A 27,081-nucleotide genomic window follows, 5' to 3' on the forward strand; every position below is an offset into this window, starting at 1 on the left:
ATCACGCAAGACAAAAAGGCTCCCTGAGCATCTGATTAAACCCTGTCATCACTGGATTGTTATACAGGCCAGCCAACGAGAGACCGAGATCGGGAATGGGAGGGTCAAGCTCCAGGTAGGTCGGAAATTACGCATTGTTTCTTTCAGCTCTCCTGCATGAACAAAACCTGCCAGAGCAGAAGCCGTACAGTGCACAGCTTTCTCTTTAGAACAGGATAGATCAAATCCCTTTTTTGAGATGTGGGTATCGACATCAAGAACAGCAGTTACTACAAGTTCCTAACATCCTTGAGCATGTACCTAAGACCTGCCTTCGTGAAAAGTTGCATTCAGGATCAATCTGATCCCATCTAGGGGTTGGCTCATGATTTCATAGACCTGGCAACGTTACCTTTCCTCGCAAGCATGGTGCATGACGGAGGTGAAGATACATGAGGAAATGTTATCTCACACCAAAGCCCTGGTCTATTCTCTTTGGTGGTCATTTATTGTAGAATAGCATAAACAAGCCGCATCATTAGATCTTGTGAGTGTCATTCACGTCATCTTCTGTGTGGTATTGGTGAAAATTTTGACTGTTTTGGTTAGGACATGGTGCACCAGTCCAACTTCTTGCTGCTGGAGCTTGATTCATGACAGGAAAGTGAGGGGTAATCCTGCATGAATATGACTTCTACCTCAGATAGTAGCAGGCTTTTGGGGTGTCAACAGGTTTCAATAAGATTTCCACCCTCCCCATTCATCTAACTCCGATGAATATAGGCCTGGAGCTATCAACCACTTATACATTAACTCTTAATTTCTGTGAATATACTCTGGTCCCTGTACAATACCAGCATATCCTTTTATAGATGTGAGGTCCAAAAATGCTCACATACTCCAAGTGCAATCTGTCCAATCCCTGACAAAGCCTCAGCATCATGTCCTTCCTCTAATATTCTAGTCCTCTCGAACGTTGCATTTGCCTTTCTTCCTTACCACATTAGAAAATGGTCTATATTTTTATTCCTTCTACCAAAATGCCTGACCATACACTTCACTGGCACTGTATTCCTTCAGCCATTTCTTTTCCTATTTCCCGATCTGTCCAAACCACCTGCAGAATCCCTGCTTCCTCAACATTGACAACAATGGAACACCACTGGCAGCCAACCAGAAAACACGTTCCCAAAACTGAGACGTGGCTGTGGTACCGTGATACCTTCTTTATAGGGCCCCTGCCCCCTCCTCCTTTAGTCCTGACGAAGGGTCTAGGCCCGAAACGTTGACTGCTTCTTTCAATGGATGCTGCCTGACCTGCTGAGTTCATCCAGTCTTTTTGTACGTCTTGATTTGACCACAGCATCTGCAGTGTACTTTGCATTTACTATTTGTTACTCCGCTGCGAAGTCTCTTCAAGGTATGACTACGCTGAAGAAGTTTAAATCTTCTCTTCGACAGGAGTTCAGTGAGACCCTTTCTCACGGCTCACCTTCTGTGATCTCCGCCTGTCTTCGACTCTTTGATCATGTCCTAACCCAGACACTGTACCACAACCACGTCTCGTTTTTGGGAACGTTTCTCCGCCGCCATCTCGTATCGCAGGGATTCCAGATCCGTTTCCCCTCCCCCAGCCCTTGATCTTTCCTCTGTTTTTTCACCTGGCACATTCCACCCTCCCCTCCCACCTTTATAGGGCCCCTGCCCCCTCCTCCTTCAGTCCTGACAAAGGGTCTCGGCCCAAAACGTTGACTGCTTCTTTCAACGGATGCTGCCTGACTTGCTGAGTTCATCCAGCCTTATTGTACGTCTTGAGTACTATGTATCTGTTGGGTCGCCTTGGGAAAGGTACGGTGGCCGTTTTGTTGTATCTCGGCGAGACTTGCTTGTTCGCAGTATTTTGAATCTCCGTCTTCAAGATCGTCAGTTCGCTACGCTCCAATTCTAAAAGTCTCTCCTGTCAATTCCCCCGTGAATCGCTTGGAACTTTCTGAACTTACATTCTGAGACTGCGCTCCAGTAAGACTCTGCTAAGAATTGTTTCTAAATTTAACCGTTTGGGAGCTATAGACGCATAGCGCTGTTAACATCATTTTAAGTTAGTCGCTTGTTTAATTTTCCATGTTTCTGCTTGGGTGTTAATAAATTCTGTTAATTTGCAATAATTCCCTAACACCCTTCCACATCCATTATTGCTGGTTCCACGTAACAATATCAATGACTGGGATGATGCTTTGTGGCAGGTGATACGAAGATAGGTGGAGGGACAGGTAGTCATGCGGAAGTGGGGAGGCTATGGAAAGATATTGACAGATTAGGAGAATGGGCAAAGAAGTGGCAAAAGGAGTACAGAGTTGGGTGTTATATGGTCCGGCACTTTGTTAGAAGGTAGACTATTTTCTAAATGGGGAGGAAATTTTAAAAATTGAAGTACAAAGGGACTTGGGATCCCTCATGCAGGATTCTCTAAGGTTCATTTGAAGGCTGAGTCGGGGATGAGCAAGGAAAATTCAATGCTAATATTTTTTGAATATATTTTTATTGAAGAAATGACACAATACAGATGTTACGTATTCAGGCAACAATAAATATATGTGAGTTAGGCAAGGGTTTTAATAACAAAAAACACATTTATTAAATACTGAAAACAAACCCCCCAAAAGTAAACAAACACTAACGCAACCGGAAAACAGCTGCTGTGCGGCAGCTTAACAGCTCTTAAAGCGATGCAGCTCAAACAGTTCTTAAAGCGATGTTGCAAAAACAGTTGTTTAAAGCGATATTGCCAAAAGTTCAAAATGCTCAGTCCATTTAAAAGGAGAGACTTTTTAAGGCGATTTATATTCTCTTCCACGTCGTTGTCCTTCGATCCCCGGCATCGAACTCTTCCCACGAAGAATTTTATGAAACGTAACGGTTTAAAGGCACTGACCTCTTCTTTCACACTATTCTCAATCTTCTGCTTTCCCGCAGAGATTAACACGAGAACAGTCAACGAAATCCTTCCGAATGAGGATCACACAAGGTCGAACCCATTCCACCGTCGAAATTCAATTCTCCTCAATCTTTAACTCCCGAACTTTTATCTTCACTCTCCACAGTAAAGAAACTGCTGGCAATGACCTTTTAAACTTTAGGCATTAGATAAAACTTCATTTTCCAACTAAACTGCGTCATCACATTGAATCACGCAGTGGCATGAAGTCAACATGGCAAATCCAGCCACGAATTGCCCCTCCCCACAGGGTGGGGTCTTCCTTTTATACACTGTTTTTAAAAAAAAACACAAAACAAAACAAAACACCTGTCACATGACCTCTGCTGGCGGGAAAATGATGTCACTCCACCATCACAAGACCATTACCTCAAGTCCAGTATAACTTCAACCCCAATCACATGACAAGGGTACCACTGTCACGTATACGTAACACAGAATACATAATGGATTAAATTTTCCTCCATTTTGCTTTTATATCTTGCTCTCATCCGCCCTCCCCGAACATACCATGGCAGTTAATGTATTTTCAATACAACTCTTCACAAATACAAGTATGGACATTTCACAGCCATACCCCCACACCTCTTCAGGACGAAGGCCCACACACATCCACATGTCAGATGATCCAGACTACACTCATTACAATTAATCAACCACCCTGTGAAGTAAACCAGATGTGTGTTAAAAGGGGGGCAACTTCCCAAGTGCAATCAACTGCCCTAAACTAGTAGGTAATTCCTTAAAACTCCCAAAATATGACAAGAAAGATGTCACAGTCAGTGTCTGTCCCGGGATATATGTCAGCAAGCCTGGCTTTACTTAATGTACCCTGTGTAAAACTTTAAGTTGTATGAGCTCCAGTCTAGTACATGATGACAAGGAATGAACCTTATTCAATGTTTTTGCCCAGTATTCCTCAGCCAGATCCATACCAAGGTCATCCTCCCACCTAGACTTAGTTTTGTTTAAATCTTGAACTCCCAAAGACATCAGCTGAGAGTATAGTACAGAGATCAGCCCTTTATTATTAATGCTAAGAGTGAGTTTTCCCCACGACATAGCAGGTGGTAGATCAGGAAAAGAGGGAAATTTTTCCTTGATAAAGTGGTGAATCTGCAGGTATTTATTTTAAAAAAAATTATGCAGAAGGGCATATTTACTGCACAGGTTTTCAAAACTATCAAATATATTACCAGTTGAACAAATCCTTAATATGCATAAGACCATTCAAACCCCATTGTCTAGAAACTGAATCGAGTGTGGAGGGAAGAAATAGATGGTTTCTATGAATGGGACGCAAAACTGAAGCTGTTGTGAACTTAGTGGCAGCGAAATTGATTAAAAATTGAGGGTGGAGAGCACGACCGGGTTAGATGTGAACTGAGAGGATTTCAATGGCAAGGAAGAATACACTAAAGCTGGGAGAGACGAGGAGTGGCAAGACCGTGTCTCAAGCAGGCACCAGTTTATATCTGGCCGGGGAAGCCGAAATAACACCTTTTGAATGTTCGATGCCCAGTGATAATGAATAAAGCTAGGAAGGCCCATTCCACCTACATTGCAACCTCTTTGGAGAGTGAGCTTATTAACCGTTGGGACCTTATTTTCCCAAATGAAGGAGGTTATGGCTTGGTCGACTGATTTGAAAAATAACTTGGATAAGAAAATTGGCAAGCACTGGAACAAATAATGAAATCTGGGAAGTATAGTCACTTTCACTGATTGAATTCTCCCAGTTATAGTGAGGGGTAAACTGCGCCATCTCTCAAAATCAGCCTTCATTTGGCTAAACTGAGGCCTGTAGTTAGCTTCAAACAGAGATGTAAAAGAGCGTGTAACTGGTATTCCTAGATATACAAACCATCTTGAGATAAAGTACAGACTTGGAAGAGGACATGAAGCTCAGATTTGGTCTTGATCGAGGGAGTGCAAGAACGCAGAGCCGAGGTCGAGGGAGAGCAAAGCAGAACTGGGGAGAGGCATAGCTGGACATGGACACTAGCCCTGGACGAGACCATAACTGAGGGCCTAGGCTTGGACTTGGACACGGACTGGAACGTCCTCAGAGCCTTGGACATGGACTAGACTTGACTCAGAGCCTAAGACTTGGACTGGATTTGGATACAGAACGACAAACAACGACAGTCCATTCGAGTAGCAGCAAACAGCCTGCCTATTGAGCTGGATACCAGACAACAAACAACAGTCCACTCGGAGCGGCAAACGGCCTGCCTCTGAGCTGGATACGAGATGACAAAACAACCGCAGTCCATTCGAGTTGCGGCATGTCACAAGGGGACATGGAGACTGGACCCAAATGCAGGACGCAGGCACTGAAGTACTAGGGGCAGGACAGGAACAACTAAAGGATAGAACAAGATGGGGAGACCGTGGCATGCAAAGCTAATCCTGGGGTTCAGAGAGTTCATGGCGAAGGCAGGACCTTGGCTAGGCTAAAGGATGGGTCTATGGGACAAGGAATGCTGGGAGGATAGCCCCCTGGGCGGGCCGCATAATTCCTGGGCAGGGCCTGGCCTCCCAGGCAGGAACACGAGCCTGGGCAGGTCGCAGGGCACAACCCGTCGGAAGAGAGGGGTAGGAAAGGGTCAAAGTCCCCTGCCGGGTAACAACAGTCGGGCCTGCTTACCTGAAGGAGGCAAGGGATCGGAAGTGAGCTCGGTCCAGGGTGACTACAAGAATGGACTTGCAGAACTAAATGATTAATGGTGGGTACTCCAAGCTGGGGCGAATGGGACAAACAGAACTAACCCGGGAAAACAGCAGAAACAAGACGACCAGGTCGAAATGGGATAGACAGGTGGACAGCATGAACAAGGCGAACCGGACGGAACAACGGGACCAGTGCGTACAAGACAGAGGAACAGGAGAAAACAGGACAACCCCCCCCAACTAGTCAGTCCCAGAACCCCTTATATACACCTGCCAGCCGATAGGCATCAGGTGCACCTCCTTAAGCCAAGTTGATCCTATTTGAGCTTAAGGGTGAAAGGAGGGACGGCTACAAGACCCGGAGTCTGTGGACCGGATCAAGACCCGGAATGCGGGCTCCGGACTGGACCATAACAGCGGCAAACAGCCTGCCTACTGAGCCTTGGACTCGAGCACGGGAACACTGAACACAGAGCCGGCACCCATCCTTGACAACAGGGCCGGGGCTTACACAGAGTCAGGACCCCTCCTTGGAGGCAGGACATAGGGCCAGAACTCATACACAGACACTACACATGGTGACACAAAGAGACCGTTCCAGAGGTCAGCGGGAGACGCTTATGGAGTGAGTACTGTTGTAGATTCGCTCCATAACCTTTACTTTTTTTAACCTTTGATCACCCTTATTCAACTTATTTTTACCTACACCAAAATATTCTTGCTATTTTTTTGGACTTGTCGTTAAGAGTTTATTGTGAATTTTTGAAGATATGTACTCAGAAATGGCTCTTAGATCTAAAGGACGAGAACCTGGGCGGAACCCGAATGGTAATGGAAAGAAGCAAGCTCATCCGCAACGCACTGAATTAACTTATGAATTGTTATTGGAGTGGATTAAAAAAATTTGAACAACAAATTTTTAAACAAGATATAAAGGCTTTTCAGGATGATATGGATAAGACGGATTCAGTAATTAACCAGCAGCAAGTTCTTATCGCATCTCTGTAAGAAGACGCTCGGAAATGAGATTTGATAATTGAAAAATTGCAACAGGACTTACTTTCGACTACTAAACTGGTGGAAACACTTAAAGTCAAGAGTGTCGACTTTGAGAATCGGTCCAGAAGACAGAACCTATGTATACTTGGTCTCCCAGAAGGTATCGAAAAAGACGACCCAAGGATGCGTTCCCGTCTGTTTTTCCAGACAGTCCGCCATTACTTGATCGCGCTCATAGAATTATGCGTCGATCACCGAGTGCTTCAGCTAAACCTTCGGTTGTAATTGTCCGGTTCCATTATGCACATGTTAAAGAGCAACTTATTCGTGTGGCTCGACGTGTAGGAATGATTAAATTTCAAGATCACAATTTCCGCTTAGTAGAAGATTTTAGTCCTGAGGTAATGAGGGCACGGCTTCTTTTTAAACCGCTGATGTCTGAATGTTGTGAGAAAAATTTAAAACCAGCGCTCTTATACCCTGCGAAGCTCAGAATCTCCCCTCCGAACGCTCCTCGCCGGATTTTTCTTTCTACATTTGAAGCGTAGTTTTCTGAATGAGAACTTCCCTACTGCTACGGGCTCTCAGGCTGAATGAATGAGTGATTTCGATTGTGTAAGATGGTTTTTGATCTTCCAAACCAGATTTTGTTTCTGGTTATTAGTGTAGGTTTACTCTACGCTTTATACTCAAGTTAAAGTGTTCTTTCGACATTAATCGTTTTGTTTTACACACTTTAACCATTATACTGTATCACTGACTATTTTCTGTTCCTTTGAAGGTGTATTTTTAATCCTTCGAAGGTGAATACTTTTTTACTAAGATGGTGGTTTTTTGATAAAACATTTTTGGTGTTTTTTAAGATGGCGCTTTTTTTCTCTTGTCTTCTTCCTACAATGCATCGCTTGTCACAGGTTAAATATTTTTTTGGTTTGTTTGGGTTTTAACCTGATTTATAAGTTTTCAGTGATTATATTTTCTTCTTTTTATTCTACTACCAATTATATTCAGAAGTTTGGTTCTAGTATAGTGATCATAATTTTTAAAGTTTGGGTGTTTTTTTTATATATCCTTTATATATGGAGTGGTCTTCCGCTGATATGGGGGTAGGGTTAGTTTCATTTTTGCTTTTTCCCGGCCTTTTTTTGGCTCTGGTTTTTTTTCTCTTTCTTGAGTGGGAGGGGGGGTGGTCTTTTTTCTAATTCTATATTTTTTCTATCAGTTTTTTCATTTGGGCTGATACTGAACTACAAATTTGTCCGCGATGTCGTCACTTCCGGGTCTGCTTTTTTATTTTTGTTGTTCTTCCGGGGGCATGAGTTTGTAATTTGGTTAACCCTTTTTATACCAAAGGGTTGATTTTAGAACTGTGGCTCAGACCATTAATTTTGTTTCTTGGAATACTAATGGTTTAAACCATCCAATTAAACGAAAGAAGATTTTCAAAGTATTCCAAAGACTTAATGCTCACATCATTTTTGTACAAGAAACTCATGTGAGGAAGGAGATAACTATCGCTTTTTTTGGTTTTAGCGGGGTCAACAATATCATTCGAATTTGAATGCCAAAGTAAAGGGAGTTTCAGTTTTTATTGACTCCTCTATTACATTTGTCCAACATGATATCTTTTCGGATCCGAATGGTAGATTTTTGTTAATTACGGGTTTACTTTTTAATAAAAAGGTTGCTATGGTTAATGTCTATGCTCCAAATGTGGATTGTCCTGATTTTTTAAAGTCTTTATTTACTTCTTTACCTAATCTAAATGAATATAAGTTAATAATGGGTGGTGATTTTAATTGTTGTTTAAATCCTTTGATGGACAAATCTATATCTACTCAGACTGTACCCAATAAGTCGGCCACTTGTATCAACTCTTTTTTGACTGATAATGGAATTTTTGATATTTGGAGATTTCGGCATCCTAAGGACAAAGAGTTTTCTTTTCTCACATGTTTATCATTTTTATTCGAGAATTGATTATTTTTGTATTGACTCTTGTTTGATTCCTTCGGTAAATGGTTGTTATTATGATAGTATAGCTATTTCTGACCATGCTCCATTAAAACTTTCTATTAAATTTACGGACACAGTTCATAATGCTAGACAATGGCGGTTTGATTCTACCTTATTGCAAGATCCGGACTTTATTAAATTTATGAATGAACAGATCGATTTCTTCTTCTCAACCAACTCCACAGAAGATATTTCTTACAGAACACTTTGGGACACTTTTAAAGCATATATACGTGGACAGATTATTTCTTACTCTGTTGGTCTGAGAAAACGCATAAAGAAGGAAACTCTTTTATTGGTTGATAAAATTAAAGAGATTGATAAGAAATATTTGATTACTCCTAGTAAGGAGCTTTACAAACAAAGGGTTGAACTTCAAACAGAATATAGTTTATTACTTCATCAGTTGATTTTCAATCGAAGATGTAAGTCCAGATCTGATTTTTATATGCATAGTGATAAATTGGGTAAAGTGCTAGCAAGTCAATTGAAGAATGCTTTGGTTAAACGTCTGTAACACTTACCCAACAGGCTGGTATATGTCTAGGGGGAAAAGGAGATCCAGCCACACACCAACCCACCTCCCGTACACGCAGGTGCTGTGAGAATCGCGTTTATGCCTCGCGCCCGCCAACAGTATCAAACCCACAACAAATACCGGTATGAAATACACTTTAAAGAGTTTACTAAAATTAAGAGTATTAGGCAATACTATAGATATATACATATATATATATATACAAGAAAAAAACAAAAGGTGCCAACTTATCAAAGTTCAGTCAGTTTAGTGCACTCGTTGGAGCTCAACCAGCGAACCATTCGACTCCTCATCGCTTGCCCTCCCGACTTCCACGTCTTCCACCTCAGACTCCCCGGTGGTCTTCCGAGCACACGTCCTCCTTCCTCGGTGTCTCCCTCCCGACTCCCCTCACCCCCAAGCCCACGCAACCCCTCCCCCAAGTTCCCAGCCTCACAAAACACAATAACATTCCCCATTGATTAACAAATGAATACAATTACCATATCAGCCATTCTAAAGCGAAACAACGGCGAGAGAAACATTTAACAGACAAAGAAACATTCCTACTCGTAACAAACCAAAGAAGCCCTTTTTAGTAACATACACAGGACATTGTACATTCTCTCCCCACCAGCAAATGTCATGCCCTCATGGCAGTACTAGAGTTCCCCAAAGCTTCTTGCAACACACAAAACCCAACCCAGGTGCAGAAAGCAGTGACATAACTACCCAGAGCAGTAGAGATCACACTCGGTTCTCCTGGTACCACATATGTCAACCGCTCTGGGGGGTGCCTAATCCTCTGAGATCTCCATACCCCTTCTGCCCCACTGAGCTCCCTCTTCACCTGCGAACCCACTGTCTCCGACACCCCAGGTCTTCCTGACCGACCCTCACCCCCTTCCTCACGGGGGTCCTCCCTCACCTGAGATCTCTCCGGCTCACGCTCGGGCTCCACCCTCTCTCCCACCAATGTTGGCAGCCTCTCCATCTGACCCTCAAGACCTTCCCTCCTCTCACCCAATTCAGTATGGGAAGGGCCAGGAGCCTCCTCTCCTGGTACTGGAGCACCAGCGAATGGGAACAGGGGCCACTCATCTGAGTCGTCCTCTTCCGAATCAGTAGCCATTTCCGGGTGAGGGACCCATCCCCACTCTTCAGCAGCAGTCTCTTCCCTTTCTCTGCACCCTCGCAGAGTCCTTGTACTGGGCGTAACCTCCCACTCTGGCTCCGTATCCACCTGCACCGCTTGACCCAGCGGCAGCAGGTGATTCCGATGGAGTACCTTGATAGGCCCTTTCCCATCCTCAGGTTTCACCCGGTAAACTGGCAGGTTCAGCATCTGGCTCTCTATTACATAGGGGCTGGCCGCCCATTGGTCTGCCAACTTGTGCTTACCAGGGAGTCCCAAATTCCGTAAAAGGACCCGGTCGCCCGGCAATAATTGAACAAACTTCACCTTTCGATCATACCGCATCTTATTCCTCTGATTTTGTTTGGTAGTCGCCGCCTCGGCCAACTCGTACGCCCGCTGTAACTCCCTCTTCATGTCGGACACATACTTTAGATGGGACTTCCCGGGTAATTCACCCACTTCACCCCCAAAACACGTCAATGGGCAACCTCGCTTCCCGCCCGAACATCAGATAATAGGGCGAATATCCTGTAGCATCATTGCGAGTACAATTGTAACAGTGAACCAATTGTCCAATATGACGACTCCACCTGCTTTTCTGCCCAATCTCCAGCGTCCCAAGCATATCCAACAGGGTCCGGTTGAACCTCTCTGGCTGCGGATCTCCCTGTGGGTGATAAGGGGTAGTCCTGAGTTTCTCAACCCCAAGCATAGTCAGTAATTCATGGATAAGGCGGCTCTCAAAGTCCCACCGCTGATCGCTATGGATTCGCCTGGGAAGGCCGTAATGAACAAAATACTTCTCCCATAACACCTTCGCCACTGTCGTCGCCTTCTGATCCTTAGTGGGAAATGCCTGAGCATAGCGAGTGTAATGATCGGTGATGACTAAGACATTCGCGGTGTTGCTGGTGTCAGGTTCAATCGACAGAAAATCCATACGTACCAGGTCCAGAGGTCCCGCACTCTGCAAGTGCGACAGTGGAGCCGTGGACGCGGGCAGGGTCTTCCTCCGGATGCAACGACTGCAGCCCCTACAGTATTCTTCGACTTCCCCCCCTCATCCGGGGCCAGTAGAACCGGTCTTTGAGTAATCCATAGGTCTTTTCCACCCCCAAGTGTCCAGAATCATCATGTAGGGCCTGGAGTACAGCCTGCCGATACTCCTCCGGCAGGACCAGTTGCCAACAGTGGGGTTGGTCCGGAGGCGCTGTTACCCGGTACAAGATTTGGTTCTTTAACTTCAACCGAGACCACTCCTTCAACAACAGGGGCACGAATGGGTGTTTCGCCTTCTCAGCCAACGCCCCATCCCCCCTCTCGACCGCTCTCCACACTGTGCCAATGCCCGGGTCATTTTGCTGAGCAGCTGCCACTTCCCCCTGACTCAGTTCCGGCAACTGTTTAGTCCGCAGAGCGGTCAGGTCACAGTAAGCTAGGGGTATAGCATCGTCAAAACCCCCCAAATGGTCCACGGCTCGTTCCAGCCTCCCTCTTCCCTCGGCCTTCACGGTGATAGCAAACTGACACATCGCCTTCACTCCAGGGGCAGGGACACTCTCCCACTCCTCGTCCCTCTCCTGTTCCCCCGGCTCCCGATGAGACAAAGCATCCGCATCGACATTCTTGCTTCCGGGCCGGTACCTCAGGCTGAAATCATATACCGACAAGGCCGCCAGCCACCGATGTCCTGTGGCATCCAGCTTCGCCGAAGTCAAAATTTAAGTGAGAGGATTGTTATCCGTTCACACCTCAAACTTGGCTCCGTACAGGTAATCGCCCAACTTGTCCACCACCGCCCACTTCAGCGCCAGGAACTCCAACTTGTGAGTGGGATAGTTTCTCTCCGATGGCGACAAGCTTCGGCTGACAAAGGCTACCGGCCTCAATGCTTTGCTATGCTCCTGGTACAGAACAGCCCCGAGACCCTCTCGGCTGGCATCCGTGTGCAGCACATATGGCTTCTGGGGATCGGCAAAAGCCAACACCGGGGCCTGGGTCAGTGCCCTTTTCAAAGATCGGAACGCCTCTTCACATTGATCATCCCATCTCGAGCCAAAAGGTTCCGCCGGGTTCCAGTATCCTCCAGCGTCCTGCCTCTGGTCCCCCGTCCTTTTCTTTCCCACCGGTGGATAGTCACACAACAGCTGAGTCAACGGGTGACACACTTTGGCGTATCCTTTCACAAATCGCCGGTAATACCCACAGAACCCCAAAAATGAGCGCAGAGCGCCCACTTTCTGTGGTCTCGTCCAGGTGGTCATGGCCTCTATCTTGGTTGGATCAGTAGCCACTCCCTCTCGCAAAATGATATGGCCAACGTAGCTAACCGACGACTTGCAGAACTGGCATTTGTCCAGGGAAAGCTTCAACCCTCCTTCATTAAGCCGGCCCAACACCATCAACAGCCTCTCCTCATGTTCCTCCAAAGTCGATCCAAACACTATCAAATCGTCCAGGTACACCAGCACCTCTAACAGATACATATCCCCCACAGTTCTCTCCATGAGCCTCTGGAAGGTGGCTGGGGCTCCTGATATGCGTTGGGGCATTCGTTCGAACTGAAAGAACCCCAGCGGGCAGATAAAAGCGGTCTTCTCTTTATCGCCCGCACTCATCGGGATCTGGTAATACCCACTCCTTAAATCCAGCACACTGAACCACTTCGCACCACTCAGGCAGGCCAGCGCATCCTCGACTCTTGGGACAGTATATTGATCAGGGACAGTTCACCGATTCAACGTCCTGTAGTCAACACACATGCGCACTCGCCCATTCTTCTTCCGTGCCACCACTATTGGGGACGCATAAGGACTTTGGGACTCAGCTATGATTCCGGCCTCCTTCAACCTGCACAAGTGCTGCCGCACGTCCTCAACATCTGCCGGAGCCAGCCGTCGGGATCTCTCTCTGAACGGGGTGTCCTCCGTCACCCGGATGGTGTGGCGAGTGCTTTTGGAGCAGCCAACATCAAACTCGCCGCGAGAAAAAACAGCTTCCATCTTCAGCATCTTCTCCACTAGCCTGTGTTTCCACTCCGGCGACACAGGGGAATCCCTGAAGTTAAAGACTTCAGCGGTCAGCTCCCTACGATGCTCCGATCCCTCCCCGTTAGGGGTCCTCACTGGTGCACTAGACATTACCGTCACCGGGAACAGATGTGCCAGCGGCATTCCCCTCTTAAAGGTGATTTCTCTTGCCGTGGTGTTCCTGACACTTATAGCTATACGCCTCGCATGTACCACCCCTGGTCTCTGTACTTCGGGCCTCACCAGCGCCCCCGCCGGAAATCGTGTCTCCACTTCAAGATCGTCCGGGGCGTCTACTAACAGGGCTTCGCCCGTCGGCACTCCTGGGAATCTGGGGGTCCCCATCACTAGTGCTACCTCCCCTGGTCGGATCACCTTGGGCCTCGCCTGCGTACACCACACCGTCCCGCGTTTACACTCTGGGTCCAGTCCTAGTGAGGCAACCCCTTCTTCGAACACTGCTCGAAACACTGGATGCACCAAGAGGGTCTCCAGAAAGTCTTCCCCCGCTTTCTCCTTACAAGCTCCCAGGAGCCGTCGCACAACGGGGGAATTAGTCCCCACCAGGAGGGCAGCACCACCGGTTTCCACCGGGTCAGGACACACCAACACCAACGTCTCAATAGCTTCGGACACTCCCACATCGCCCTCCGAGAACTCCAATCTCACCGATAGGTACCCATCGTACGGGTAGTCACCCTCACTCACACCCCAAATCTGCAGGGCGTCAAATGGGGTTACAGGCAAATGCTTTAGATATTGGTTGTAGAAAGACCGGTACAATAAGGTCACCTGAGATCCCGTATCCAGAATGGCTTTTGCGTAAACTCCCTCTATCCGTAGACCCACACTGGCACGGGGTCCTACCAGCCCATCTGGAATAGAGGCGTGGGCACCCGGTGGTCCCTTGGCTGATCTCTGGGAACGTGTTCCTCCAGAGGCTCCAGTCCGTTCCCTCACTGAGCCTCTCCTAAGTTTCCCGACACCTCTCCCTTCTTAGTCGCAGGGGGGCTTGTCCTCCGCGGAACTCCTTGTCTCTCACAATCCCACCTAAAGTGTCCCTCCTCTCCACAGCTATAGCACACCCTCGGCCACCCACAGTCCCGCCTGAAATGCCCCTCTTTCCCACAGTTAAAGCACACGCTGCCTGCCGCCCCTCCTCTCCCAGGACGACTCCCGCTCCCAACCCACTGCACTGGTCGCCCCTGAGAGTGGGTACCTCCCCTGTCCCTCCCCTCCAGAGGGGGTTCTCTACCCCCCGGTGGGTTGTCATTCCTCCACCCAGCCACCACTTCCTGTATCGCTGAGGATCGCTCCCATAGGTCCGCGCCCCTTTTTCGCCCCAACGCTCTCTCTTCCTCCCACACGTCTCTAATCAGTGGCCCAAACAATGGAGGAGGGCCCTTTCTATAAGCCTGCCGGATAGTCCATGCCACCTTGTCCTCCTCCAGAGAGCCACTGAATGACTGACTCATCCTCACGCTAGCCACGTCAGGCGCCTTCACTACCCCCCGGCGCCGCAGCCCCGAGAGCATCCCCTCCATCCTAAATATGTACTCGGAGAGCTTTTCCCCTCTCCATTGTTCCAGGCGTTGGAACTCTGCTAAAAGCAGCCAGGGTTCCCCTGACAACCCAAACGGTCCCTCCAAAACTTCTATACATTCCTCCACTGAGGCCCCAGACTTCTCAGCTTTCAACTCCCGGACTGTTTTGGCTGCTAAACCCCTCAAACTTCCCACCAATCGCTGCCTCTTCTCCTCCTCCGAGCCTGGCCACTCCTCTAACATCAAGGACGCATGCTCGATCCAGGTCTCATAGTCCACCTCCCCGTCTGGAGTCGGATTGGCTCCGGAGAACACCCCCAGCTTCAGCCGTGGCCTCTCGGCCACTCCCACCAGGGAGTTAAGTGCGGCTGCCAGCTCAGAGGCTTCCACCCTACCTGGGGAGCGGGGCCTAGTCACGACTCCCCCCTCCCTCCTCCCTTTGCTAGTGCCTGCCACCTCTCTGGGGTTTTCCTCTAGCTCTAGCTCCTCCTCCGATGTCTCCTCAGCCTCATCCTCGGAGAAGGGGTGGAGCCCCCACAGCCCCTCTTCCCTGGTACACTGACCGTCGCCAGCAGTTCCAACGTCCTGACGTCAGCACTCGTACTAACCAACATCCAGCTAGACACCACCTCTTTACCACACCGTCTAGCTACCAATTCTACCTGCCCCATACCGTTCACCAAACTTAACCCCCGCACTACCGCGTCTCCCGAAACTCGAAAATCCACTCCGCTCACTACGCATGCGTACTGTACCGGTACACCTTAAAATTCGCACCAGCGAACAATCTTATCCCTGTCCATCTCCACTCTGCTGCCTGCGCGATTCCACAGCCCCTGACAATCCAATCCCGGGCGAGCACCCCACAAATGTAACACTTACCCAACAGGCTGGTATATGTCTAGGGGAAAAGGAGATCCAGCCACACACCAACCCCACCTCCCGTACACGCAGGTGCTGTGAGAATCGCGTTTATGCCTCGCGCCCGCCAACAGTATCAAACCCACAACAAATACCGGTATGAAATACACTTTAAAGAGTTTACTAAAATTAAAAGAGTATTAGGCAATACTATAGATATATATATATATATACACAAGAAAAAAACAAAAGGTGCCAACTTATCAAAGTTCAGTCAGTTTAGTGCACTCGTTGGAGCTCAACCAGCGAACCATTCGACTCCTCGTCGCTTGCCCTCCCGACTTCCACGTCTTCCACCTCTGACTCCCCGGTGGTCTTCCGAGCGCACGTCCTCCTTCCTCGGTGTCTCCCTCCCGACTCTCCTCACCCCCAAGCCTGCGCAACCCCTCCCCCAAGTTCCCAGCCTCACAAAACACAATAACATTCCCCATTGATTAACAAATGAATACAATTACCATATCTGCCATTCTAAAGTGAAACAACGGCGAGAGAAACATTTAACAGACAAAGAAACATTCCTACTCGTAACAAACCAAAGAAGCCCTTTTTAGTAACATACACAGGACATTGTACACGTCAAATTACTAAGATCCGTCAGCAAAATGGGGATTTGACAATTAACCATGATGAGATAAATAGATCATTTCAAGATTTTATACGTCCCTGTATCATTCTGAATTTCCTCAGGATTGCAGTGCCATGTGTGATTTTCTTGGGAAATTGAATTTCCCATGATTATCACCAGATGATCTTTCAATATTGGAAACTCCTATGACTGATGCAGAAATCAAAGGGGTTATTTCTTCCATGAATTCAGGGAAAGCACCTGGTCCGGATGGGTATACAGCAGAATTTTTTAAATGTTTTTCCGCTACTCTCTCTCCTTGGTTATATAAGGTTTTTGAAGAAGCAATTAGATTGGGCAATTTGCCACAATCTTTTTATAGAGCTTCTATTTCTTTAATATTGAAGAAAGATAAAGACCCTACTGATTGTGCATTCTATAGACCAAAGATTTTTTCCAAGTTACTTGCATCCAGATTGGAGAAGGTATTACCCCAAATTATTTCAGAGGATCAAACCGGTTTTATTAAAAATTGTTATTCTTTTTTTAATGTTAGGAGGTTATTGAATATTGTGTATACTCCTTCACATAATATTTCAGAATGTGTTATTTCATTAGATGCGGAGAAAGCATTTGATAGAGTTGAATGGCCATACTTATTTAATGTGTTGGAGAAGTTTAATTTTAGTCCGACATTCATTTCCTGGATTAAACTGATTTATCATACCCCAGTAGCCTCGGTGTTTACTAATAATCAAAGATCTCTCTTTTTTCGTTTATTTTGGGGCACTAGACAGGGCTGTCCTCTTAGTCCATTATTATTTGATATTGCTTTAGAACCCTTGGCAATTGCTATCAAAGAATCACAGGATATTCTTGGTATTAATCGTGGGACAGATATTCATGTTATCTTTGTATGCAGATGATTTATTGTTATTTATTTCCAATCCTGAGAAATCTATTCCTGTATTTTTATCATTGTTGGCTCAATTTAGTGATTTTTCTGGGTGTAAGTTAAATCTTAATAAGAGTGAATTGTTTCCTTTAAATAGACAGGTCCCAATTTATGGAAACTTACCCTTTAAATTAGTTAATGATTCTTTTATTTACTTAGGGATTAAAATCACAAAAAACCACAAAGACTTATTTAAGGTTAATTTTGTACCCTTAATTGATCAGATTAAATGCTTGTTTACTAAGTGGTCACCATTATCTCTATCTCTGATAGGTCGAATTAACACTATTAAGATGGTTATTTTACCTAAGTTTTTATATATTTTTCAAGCGGTACCAATTTTTATTCCAAAAGTTTTTTTTACTAATGTTGATTCAAAAATTTCCTCATATATTTGGCAGAATAAAAATCCTAGGTTAGGTAAAATATACTTACAGAAGGCAAAGAAGGAAGGTGGATTAGCATTGCCTAATTTTAGATTTTATTATTGGGCAGTTAATATCCGATATTTGATATGTTGGTTGAAAGATTGGGATGGATCTTTTAGCCCTCATTGGGTGAGCCTGGAAATTAAATTGGTACCAGGTTTTGCACTGGGTTCTATTTTGGGGACTTCTCTCCCTTTTGCTCTTTCTAAATTGCCAAAATGAATTGACAACCCAATAGTTAAACATACTTTACATATATGTTTTCAATTTCGGAAATTTTTTGGGTTGACTCAGTTTGTTTTAAATATTCCTATTGTATCCAATTGTTTTTTCCACCCTTCAATTATAGACCAAGCTTATTTGGCTTGGAAGACTTAAAGGATTACTACGATTTTCTGACTTATTTTTGGATAATTGTTTTATGTCTTTTGAGTAGTCATCTAATAAATATAATTTGCCTAGATTTCATTTTTTTAGATATTTACAGATTAGGAATTTTTAAAATATTGTACTTCCTACTTTTCCAAACTTTGTGTCTTCAGGCATTTTGGAGAATTTATTTGAATTAAACCCCTTTCAGAAAGGGCTTATATCAAAACTTTATAATATAATTATGAAGATACGTTCAGAGCCCTTTTATAAGACAAAAAATGATTGGGAAAGAGAGTTCAACATTATTATTCCTATTGAGAATTGGGATAAAATTCTTCAATTAGTTAATACATTATCTATATGTGCTAAACATTCATTAATACAATTTAAGGTTGTACACAGGGCTCATATGTCCAAGGATAAATTGGCTCATTTTTATTCCTATATACATCCTATTTGTGATCGATGTCAATCTGAAATAGCGTCTCTAACTCATATGTTCTGGTCGTGTCCGCTTTTGAAAAAATATTGGAAAGATATTTTTGATATTATCTCTGTGGTATTGAACATTGATTTACAACCCCATCCTATTACCGCAATTTTTGGTTTACCAATGATGGACTCATTTCATTTATCTTCTGCTTGTCGAATGATTGCATTTCTTACACTAATGGCTAGAAGATCTATTTTGTTGAATTGGAAGGAAATTAATCCTCCTACTGTATTTCATTGGCTTTCTCAAACTATGTTATGTTTAAAGTTAGAAAAAATTAGAAGTGGTGCATTTGACACTTCTACTAAATTTGAAAAGATATGGAGACCATTTATTCAATATTTTCATATGATGTAATAGGACCCTGTTCCAGGCCTATTTGATTTTCCAGTTTTGATTGCATATATGTCAAGAGGATCGGAGTTGACGACACTGATGATTTTGTATTTTTGTGAGATATTATAAACAGCCTTTTTTTTCTCTTTTTTATTTTTTCTTCTCTTTTTTGTTTTTTTTTCTCTTCTATTAGTTACTAGATTTTTGATTAGTTTTTTGCATAATGATTTTTTTCTTTTTTTCTTTTTCTTTTTTATTTTATATTATGATACACCTAGGTTTGCCTTGTCTATTTGTATATTGTATCATTTACGATGTGGGAATACTCACTTATACTGTAATCATTGCTCTTGTAATCTTTTATAGTTAGTTGAAATATGTATGCGTGTAATCTCATTATCTATGTATCAATTTTATTTTGTTATTAATAATGATAATAAAAAGATGGAAAAAGAAAAGAAAGAGACCTTCTGTTGGCGTGGCAAGGCTCCGGTCTCACTCCGGCGGCTGAATTTGTCAGCGATACAGGCAAGGTTGCAGGCAAGGCTTCAGGTGTGGGTTGCGCACAGAGGTGAAAACAGGATACTGACAAGCCGAAACCCACAGAGGCGAGGACAGGATACTGAAAAGACAAACCCGTACCTACACTCGAACCCAGAGCCACTTGTATTCCCGTCCCCAAGATGAGAATCAGGTGCCTATGATTAAGCCCAAGTGAAACAAGGGACAGCCAGAAGACCCGGAGTCTGGAGTCCACGGACCGGACCATGACAAGACCTATCAAGCAGTGGGTCAATAGCACAGTTCAGATCTCCTGAAAAGATTAGCTGGTGTGTACTCAGGTTAGGTATTAATGACAAAACCTTATTTGCAAAGTGGACGTCACCCCAATTAGGGGCATAAAGTCGACTGTACTTCCTTAGAAGGTTGGCGTCATTCAATGTCTGTAGTGAGATGCTGAAGATGTTCTATAGGTCAGTTGTGGAGAGCGCCCTCTTCTTTGTGGTGGCGTGTTGGGGAGGCAGCATCAAGAAGAGGGACGCCTCACGTCTTAATAAGCTGGTAAGGAAGGCGGGCTCTGTCGTGGGCAAAGTACTGGAGAGTTTAACATCGGTAGCTGAGCGAAGGGCGCTGAGCAGGCTACGGTCAATTATGGATAACTCTGAACATCCTCTACATAGCACCATCCAGAGACAGAGAAGCAGTTTCAGCGACAGGTTACTATCGATGCAATGCTCCTCAGACAGGATGAAGAGGTCAATACTCCCCAATGCCATTAGGCTTTACAATTCAACCGCCAGGACTTAAGAACTTTTTAAAAGCTATTATTAATGCTTTTTGAGATAGTGATTTAGATGCGTATCATTTTTTTTACTGAGTTAAGTATTGTATGTAATTAGTTTTGCTACAACAAGTGTATGGGACATTGGAAAAAAAGTCAAATTTCCCCATGGGGATGAATAAAGTATCTATCTATCTATCTATCTATCTATCTATCTATCTATCTATCTATCTATCTATCTATCTATCTACCTATCTACCTACCTACCTACCTACCTACCTACCTACCTACCTACCTACCTACCAACCAACCAACCAACCAACCAACCAACCAACCAACCAACCAACCAACCAACCAACCAACCAACATGACAGGTATCTGAAAGAGAGATACAGAAACTATAATAAGGCGACCATTAGGGTCACTGATTACATCAGATGGTGTAAACTGCTTTCTTTTGGTGATTAATATCGCCACCCCCTGGACCTACTATTAAATCTGGAATGAAAAACCTCTCTAATCCATGCTTTACAGAGTCTATTAGGGTCTTCCACTCTTAAATGTGTCTCTTGTAGAAATAGTATATCTGCTTTTAATTGTTTCAGATGAGAGAAAACTTTAGCTCTTTTAACAGGACCATTGAGCCCCTTTACATTCCAAGAAATAAACCTCACAGGGTGGCCTCCATCAGCAGCACTCATGTTAACCAGATCAGGAGACACACAGGGCCCACAATCCAAAGCAGTGCGAGGGCACAAGCTGCACACAATAACGCACAATGGAAAGAAAGTCTGGCTAATCTGTAACCCACAAAAGAATAAAGTGCCATGGTAATCCCTCAAAACACTGCCCCCCCCCCACGCCTCTACACAAAGAAAAAAAACAATTAACCCCCGAAACCTAGATCTACCTCCCCATCTGAGGATGATTGCAGGCATTACCAAACAAAAAACTTCCAAAGTGTTCCCCAAACAACCAAAGTTTCAATCTGATCTAGGGTGGCTTCGCTCCTTAAAATTTATACCAACACTTATTCTACCTTTAATACATATAGGCTAACAATAGCACAGGTCAAGGAAAGCATTAAAAACAAAAAAAAAACTAGGAAACTGAATGCCAGAGATGCAAATCCCAAATATTTACATTTTGCTGGTTGAAAATTTTTGTTAATCAGATTCTGCAGCATAGCAATTCGACCCAATCACGTTCCACAAATTAAACTGGAAAAAATGAACAAAGAAGTAAATTGCGAAAATTAACATTTTGCCTTGGCATTCAATGCTGCATGAATAATCTAAAAACAACGTCATTACTCTTCTCGTTCTTCTCCCCAGCGCGAATGGTAAAATGCTTTGGCCAAATCTGGTGTATCGAAATAATGCTTTTTACCTTCTCAGATGACCTGGAGCTGGGCAGGATACAAGAGGCCGAACCTGACCCCTTTCCCGTAAAGCAGGGATTTCACCACCTTGAATGCTGCTTGTTTTTTCCCCAGCTCCACACTAAAATCTTCATGAATAAAAACACTTGATGCCCGCGTAAATACAGTTCCTGCTTCCGTCTACTGATGAAGCGTTGCTTATCTTGAAAGAAGTGAAAGAGAACCAGGAACGTTCTTGGTCTCGTTTGCTTGGCTTCAGAGACATCAGATAGTTTAGGCCCGACTCGGTGAGCATGAGAGTACTTGGGAAGAAATTTGTCCCCAGCACTTTGTCAAAAAAACTCAGTCATAAATTTAACAGGGTCTGAACCTTCCAGATTTTCAGGAATGCAGACCACTCTCAAATTGGATCTCCGCGACCGATTTTCGAGGTCATCTAGCTTTCCCTTCAGAAACGCGTTTTCGCTCTGCAGCGTTGCAATGGCGGCTTCGGCGCTCGCCATTCGGTCACTATAATCATTCAGCCCATCTTCAATTTCACGAATGCGTTCGCCGTGCGACTCGTAGTAAGATATAATTTGTTCCATGGTAGCATTCATGGTGACAAAGCATCTTCAAGTTCTCTCTTTAGGGCAGAATGCACCGCTTGTGTCGTGTCAGTAAGAACTAAACAAAGCTTCTCCGGGTCATCGAGTAGCACAGGTCCAGGTCCAGCAGCGTGCAATGGCGCCATTACCGTAATATCAGCTTTCTTGCTCGAGGCTTCGCTATACTTTTCTCCAGATTTACTTCGAAGGTGCATTTTATTTGCTATGCCGATGTCCAGCAACGTCCCGGGTTGTTCACAATGTTAAATATTCAGTTATCTCGAGCATACGACAAAGATAAACAGGTAGATTTTCAATAAAAATAGGGAGCCACACTTGCACACACCTACTCACTCCATGCTCAACCCGGAAGTCCATTAATATTCATTTTGAGTGGACAAGAATATAAAAACAACATAATACTGAGGCTTTAGAAGGCACTGGTGAGGCCTCTCTTGGATTATTGTGAGCAGTTTTGGGCCCCTTAAGAAAGGATGTGCTGACATTGGAGGAACCCAATGATTCCAGAAATGAAGGGATTATCGTATATGGAGCAGTTAGTGGCTGTGGACCTTCACTTGCTGGAATTTAGTAGAATGACGGGGGAATCTCACCAAAACCTATTGAATGTCGAAAAGCCTAAATGCGTTAGATCTGTAGAGGATGTTTCCTATGATGGGAGAGTCTAGGGTTGCAGGGCAAACCCTCCAAATACAGGGTCTTCATTTCGAGCATAGATGAAGATGAATTTTTTAAACCAAATGGTAGCGAATCTCTGGAATTCATTGCCACCGGCTGCTGTGGAGGGCAGGTCATTCAGTACATTTCATGTTAAGGTTGATAAGTTCTTGATTAGTCAGGGTATGTAGGTGTTGGGGAGACGGCAGGAAAATGGTTTTGAGGGGGAAATGGATCAGCCGTGACGAAATAGCGGAGCAGACTCGATGACCCAAATGGCCTAATTCTGCTCCTATGTCTAATGGAGTAATTATTCTCAAAACATCCAACCATTACTCTTCTGTTATCCTTGTTAGTGTTACCTTCCAGTGAACTTCAGCCCACTTTCCTGTCTTGCTTCTGTAATTCCCTTTATTGCACTGATACATCCAATTTTATCTTCTACCTCTCAAACTGCAGGGTGTGTTCTATACTAGTGTGATGACTGTCTCCTAAAGGTTCCTTTACGTTGGACACCTTAATAAAATCTGAATATACAACACGCAGTCCAGTATATTCCCTCATGATCTCAACCAGAAGCTGTTGAAAAAAGCCATCATATAGGCATTGTATAAACTCTTTCCCCTAGAATTGAGTACCAAACTCATTTTCCAATAAATCTGCATATTGTAATCTTCCATGGCCAACATAACTTCCCTTTTCTATTTCCCTTTGAAATTTGTAACCCACATCCTTACTACTATTTAGAGGCCGATATAAAGCTCCCATCAGGGTCTTTTTTAAACCTTCTTAGATTGCATCTTCTAGTCATATGCCTTTTCTTTTTAGTGACTATTTTTTTAAAATGAACAAAGCCATCCCAACATCTCTGCCCAGCTGCCTGTCCTTTTAATACAATGTACATCCTTGGACGTTATCTCCCAGCTGTGATCGTCCATCAACCATGACCCAGTGATGCCCACATCATCAAACCTGGCAATCTGTAACTGTGCTGTGAGATCACCTACGTTATTATATCTACATTATGCATTGAGATAAAACAGATTCAGTTCAGTATTCATCACTCTTTTCAATTTTGTCTCCATATTTCCAAAGATAATTTCTTGACCCTTTTTAAACCTTCATTAATTTGAAGACTTCTGTAACCTCTCCTGGATTCTCCTTCTCTTTAATGTTATCCTGACTTTTCCGACCTGTTCAATCCACTCCCTACAATTTATTTTAAAGCCCTTGTTATGTGATTTGCCAGGATTCTGGTCCCAGCACTCTTCAGGTGGAGCCTGTCTCATTGGAACAGCTCCATTTCTCCCAACACTGGTGCTAATATTCCACAAATTCAAAACCAATTCTCCTACACCAAACTTTGACAACTCATTTAGCTTTCTGATCTCATTAACCCTGTGCAAATTCCACATTGCTCAGGAAGAAATCCAGAGATTGTTATGTTAGTTTCTGCATTTTAATTTAAACCCTAGCTTCTTAAATTTCCTTAGTGGGAACTCTTCTCTTGTTCTTCTAATATTACTGGTACCAACATAAATCACAAAAGCTGAATCTTTCGCTTTTCTATGAATAATTTTCCTACAATTCAGATGGGATGTCACAGCCTTTGTGATTCTCAATCCTTGTGACAATCACCTGATCCTGCATCTCTATTTTATTTAGAGTTTTTGTAGTTTGTTTTTTGTTTTATGTATATATATATATATATATATATATATATATACACACACACACACACACTCTTGAGACCTTTGCAGAGTACTGTACTTGTCAATATGGAGTGGGGAGCAGAACCAATGTTCTTGTTGCATTTGGTGTGAGATAGGGGGTTTGGAGGGTGCGTTGATGATCATGTTGCCTTTCTTTTGGTGTAGAGGGAGAGGTGGTTTTGCTGCTGATTCTCTTTGAACTGATGGTTCTTGGGTCATCACGATGAGTATGCATTCTTCTTGGTCCCTACTGAAAGAGTCTGGTTCTCTTTGCCACTCTCAAATGATGTTTTAGCTTGGGAGATGCTGCTCTGTGGACAAACAGGTCGAGATCTACATGCTCCATTAGTTAAATCTGTGGTGATTAAGCAAAGTCGAAGCATATTAACCGATACTTATCCTTATGCAAATTACAATAACAAACTCCGTATAGATAGTTATTCAGTAGCAAATTGTAAGAGCAAAATGTGTTTCAATAATTACCAGGAAGGATTGACATGCAGACATTCTGTTAATGATGTGAAATGCAATACAAATAGAAGTTGTTTCAGATGAGAACTTTAATGGAACATACTTTCTTTCAGTGAACAGGTGGCAGAGACTGAGACCTCCTCATTCTTCACACAGGAAGAACTGAGCAAACTGAAATCTGATTTTGAAACAGGTGGGGTGGAAAAAGTTAAACCACTGATAGAGAAGAAAATAACTGATCTGGACAAAACAGAGCTTAATATCGCAGTGACGGGAGAAACAGGTACAGGAAAATCCACCTTCATCAATGCCATGAGAGGACTTCTGAGCACTGATCCGGGAGCAGCTAAATCTGGGACCACAGAAACAACAATGGAGCCAACTGGGTACTCACATCCCACACTGCCCAATGTTCGCTATTGGGACCTGCCAGGGATCGGAACCACACCATTTCCAGCAGCTAAATATCTCAGAAAAATGAATTTCAAAAGATATGATTTCTTTATCATAATCTCTGCTTTGCGATTCAAAGAAAATGATGTTAAACTTGCCAAAGAGATTAATCGGCTGGGGAAAAAGTTCTATTTTGTCCGCTCTAGGATTGACATCGATCTTTATTCCATGAGGAAAGAGAGGGGGGTTATTAATGAAGACGAAGAGCTGGAAAAGATTCAGAGTGACACCGTCAGGAAGTTGACAGAAGCAGGGTTTCCGAATCCCACTGTGTTCCTGATATCCAGTTTAGAGCCGGATCATTTTGATTTCATTCGGTTAAATGAAGGACTCGAAGGTGATCTAAATAATGTAAAGAAAAGGATCTTTGTCCTGGCCCTTCCAAATCTAAGTGTGGAGATAGTTCAGAGGAAATGTGCAATTCTGAAAAAACATATCTGGATATTTGCAGCACTCTCTGGGGGATTGGGAGCGGTCCCAGTTCCCGGCTTCTCTCTCGCTTGTGATATCGGAATATTGATTGGAGCCATTGTCTACTTCCGGAAATGCCTGGGTCTGGATGATGCTTCTCTTCAAAGACTGGCCAACAGAGCAGGAAAACCTGTGGAAGAGCTGAAGGTGACAGTGAAAGCTCCATTGCTGGGGGAAATAACCCCAGATGTAATTGTGAGGTTAGGTTGGGGGGCTGCTGTTGTTACTGTTTCAGCCCTGGAATTCGCTCTCGACTTTGTCCCTGTCATTGGCTCCATTTTTGGAGCAGGCTCATCATTTCTCATGACGTACAAGATGCTGAGTGCTGCACTGAAGGATCTTACAGAGAATGCAGACAGAGTGGTGAAAGTTGCCTTTGAAACTGATTAACTGAACTGTAAAAGTATCGACCCAGTGAGTTTATAGCACACCATGCTTAATAATTTGATGACATCACATCAAGCACCAAATCGTGCTGTAAATCAACTCAACAATGTTCACTTCTCCTGTATGTGTTCCTGGAAATATCTTATTTATTACTGAAGGGGGTTGGGAGGGAGTTTCCAATCAGTACCATTTGGAAAACCAGTGCAAGATTAACAGAGTGTGACTCTATGAAATAACGTTAAAATTAAGCTATATCTGCCTTCAGAGTTGTACATAAAGGATGTACCTGATAAACATTGGCTTCCAGAAGGCACAGCTGGTTGGGCTGCTGGGCAATAATCAGAAGCCCCTTGCATTACTCAGCCAATTACTTGTTTAAAATGTAACAGCACAGGCAAAATGATAGCTGATACTTGGGTGCGGTGCATAAATGTCTGTATCAATTGAGATGTTATAATTCCTAGGTTGAAATATCAAGTGCCACCCCAACCACCTTACCAACCTCTGATGTCAACTATTGGGAAGATTTTCACAGCCTGTGTTCAGAGCTTATCAACTGGTTCAGTTTCACTTACCATCAAGAAATCCTACAAATAATTAAAACAAACATTGTCAGAGAATTTGCTCTAAAGCTCACGGCAAGATCTGAGATCAATGAAGCTGTCTTCACTTAGCTTTCATTTAAAATTGTCAAACAGT

General features: G+C 44.1%; 1 protein-coding gene across 1 annotated transcript; it reads left to right on the forward strand.

Annotated features, from left to right (window-relative positions):
• On the forward strand, positions 1-27,081 carry LOC140734086 (interferon-inducible GTPase 5-like). Its single transcript, XM_073057670.1, has 2 exons — positions 1-115; positions 25,185-27,081. The coding sequence occupies exons 1-2, from the start codon at positions 96-98 to the stop codon at positions 26,383-26,385; spliced, it is 1,221 nt and encodes a 406-aa protein (XP_072913771.1). The 5' UTR covers positions 1-95; the 3' UTR covers positions 26,386-27,081.

Source organism: Hemitrygon akajei, chromosome 10, assembly GCF_048418815.1.
Source record: "Hemitrygon akajei chromosome 10, sHemAka1.3, whole genome shotgun sequence".
NCBI lineage: Eukaryota > Metazoa > Chordata > Chondrichthyes > Myliobatiformes > Dasyatidae > Hemitrygon > Hemitrygon akajei.

Coding starts and splice junctions, on each gene's coding strand:
- LOC140734086 (XM_073057670.1), top strand. CDS start 96: ATGGGAGGGTCAAGCTCCAG. Junction 116..25,184: donor ATGGGAGGGTCAAGCTCCAG/GTAGGTCGGAAA, acceptor ACTTTCTTTCAG/TGAACAGGTGGCAGAGACTG.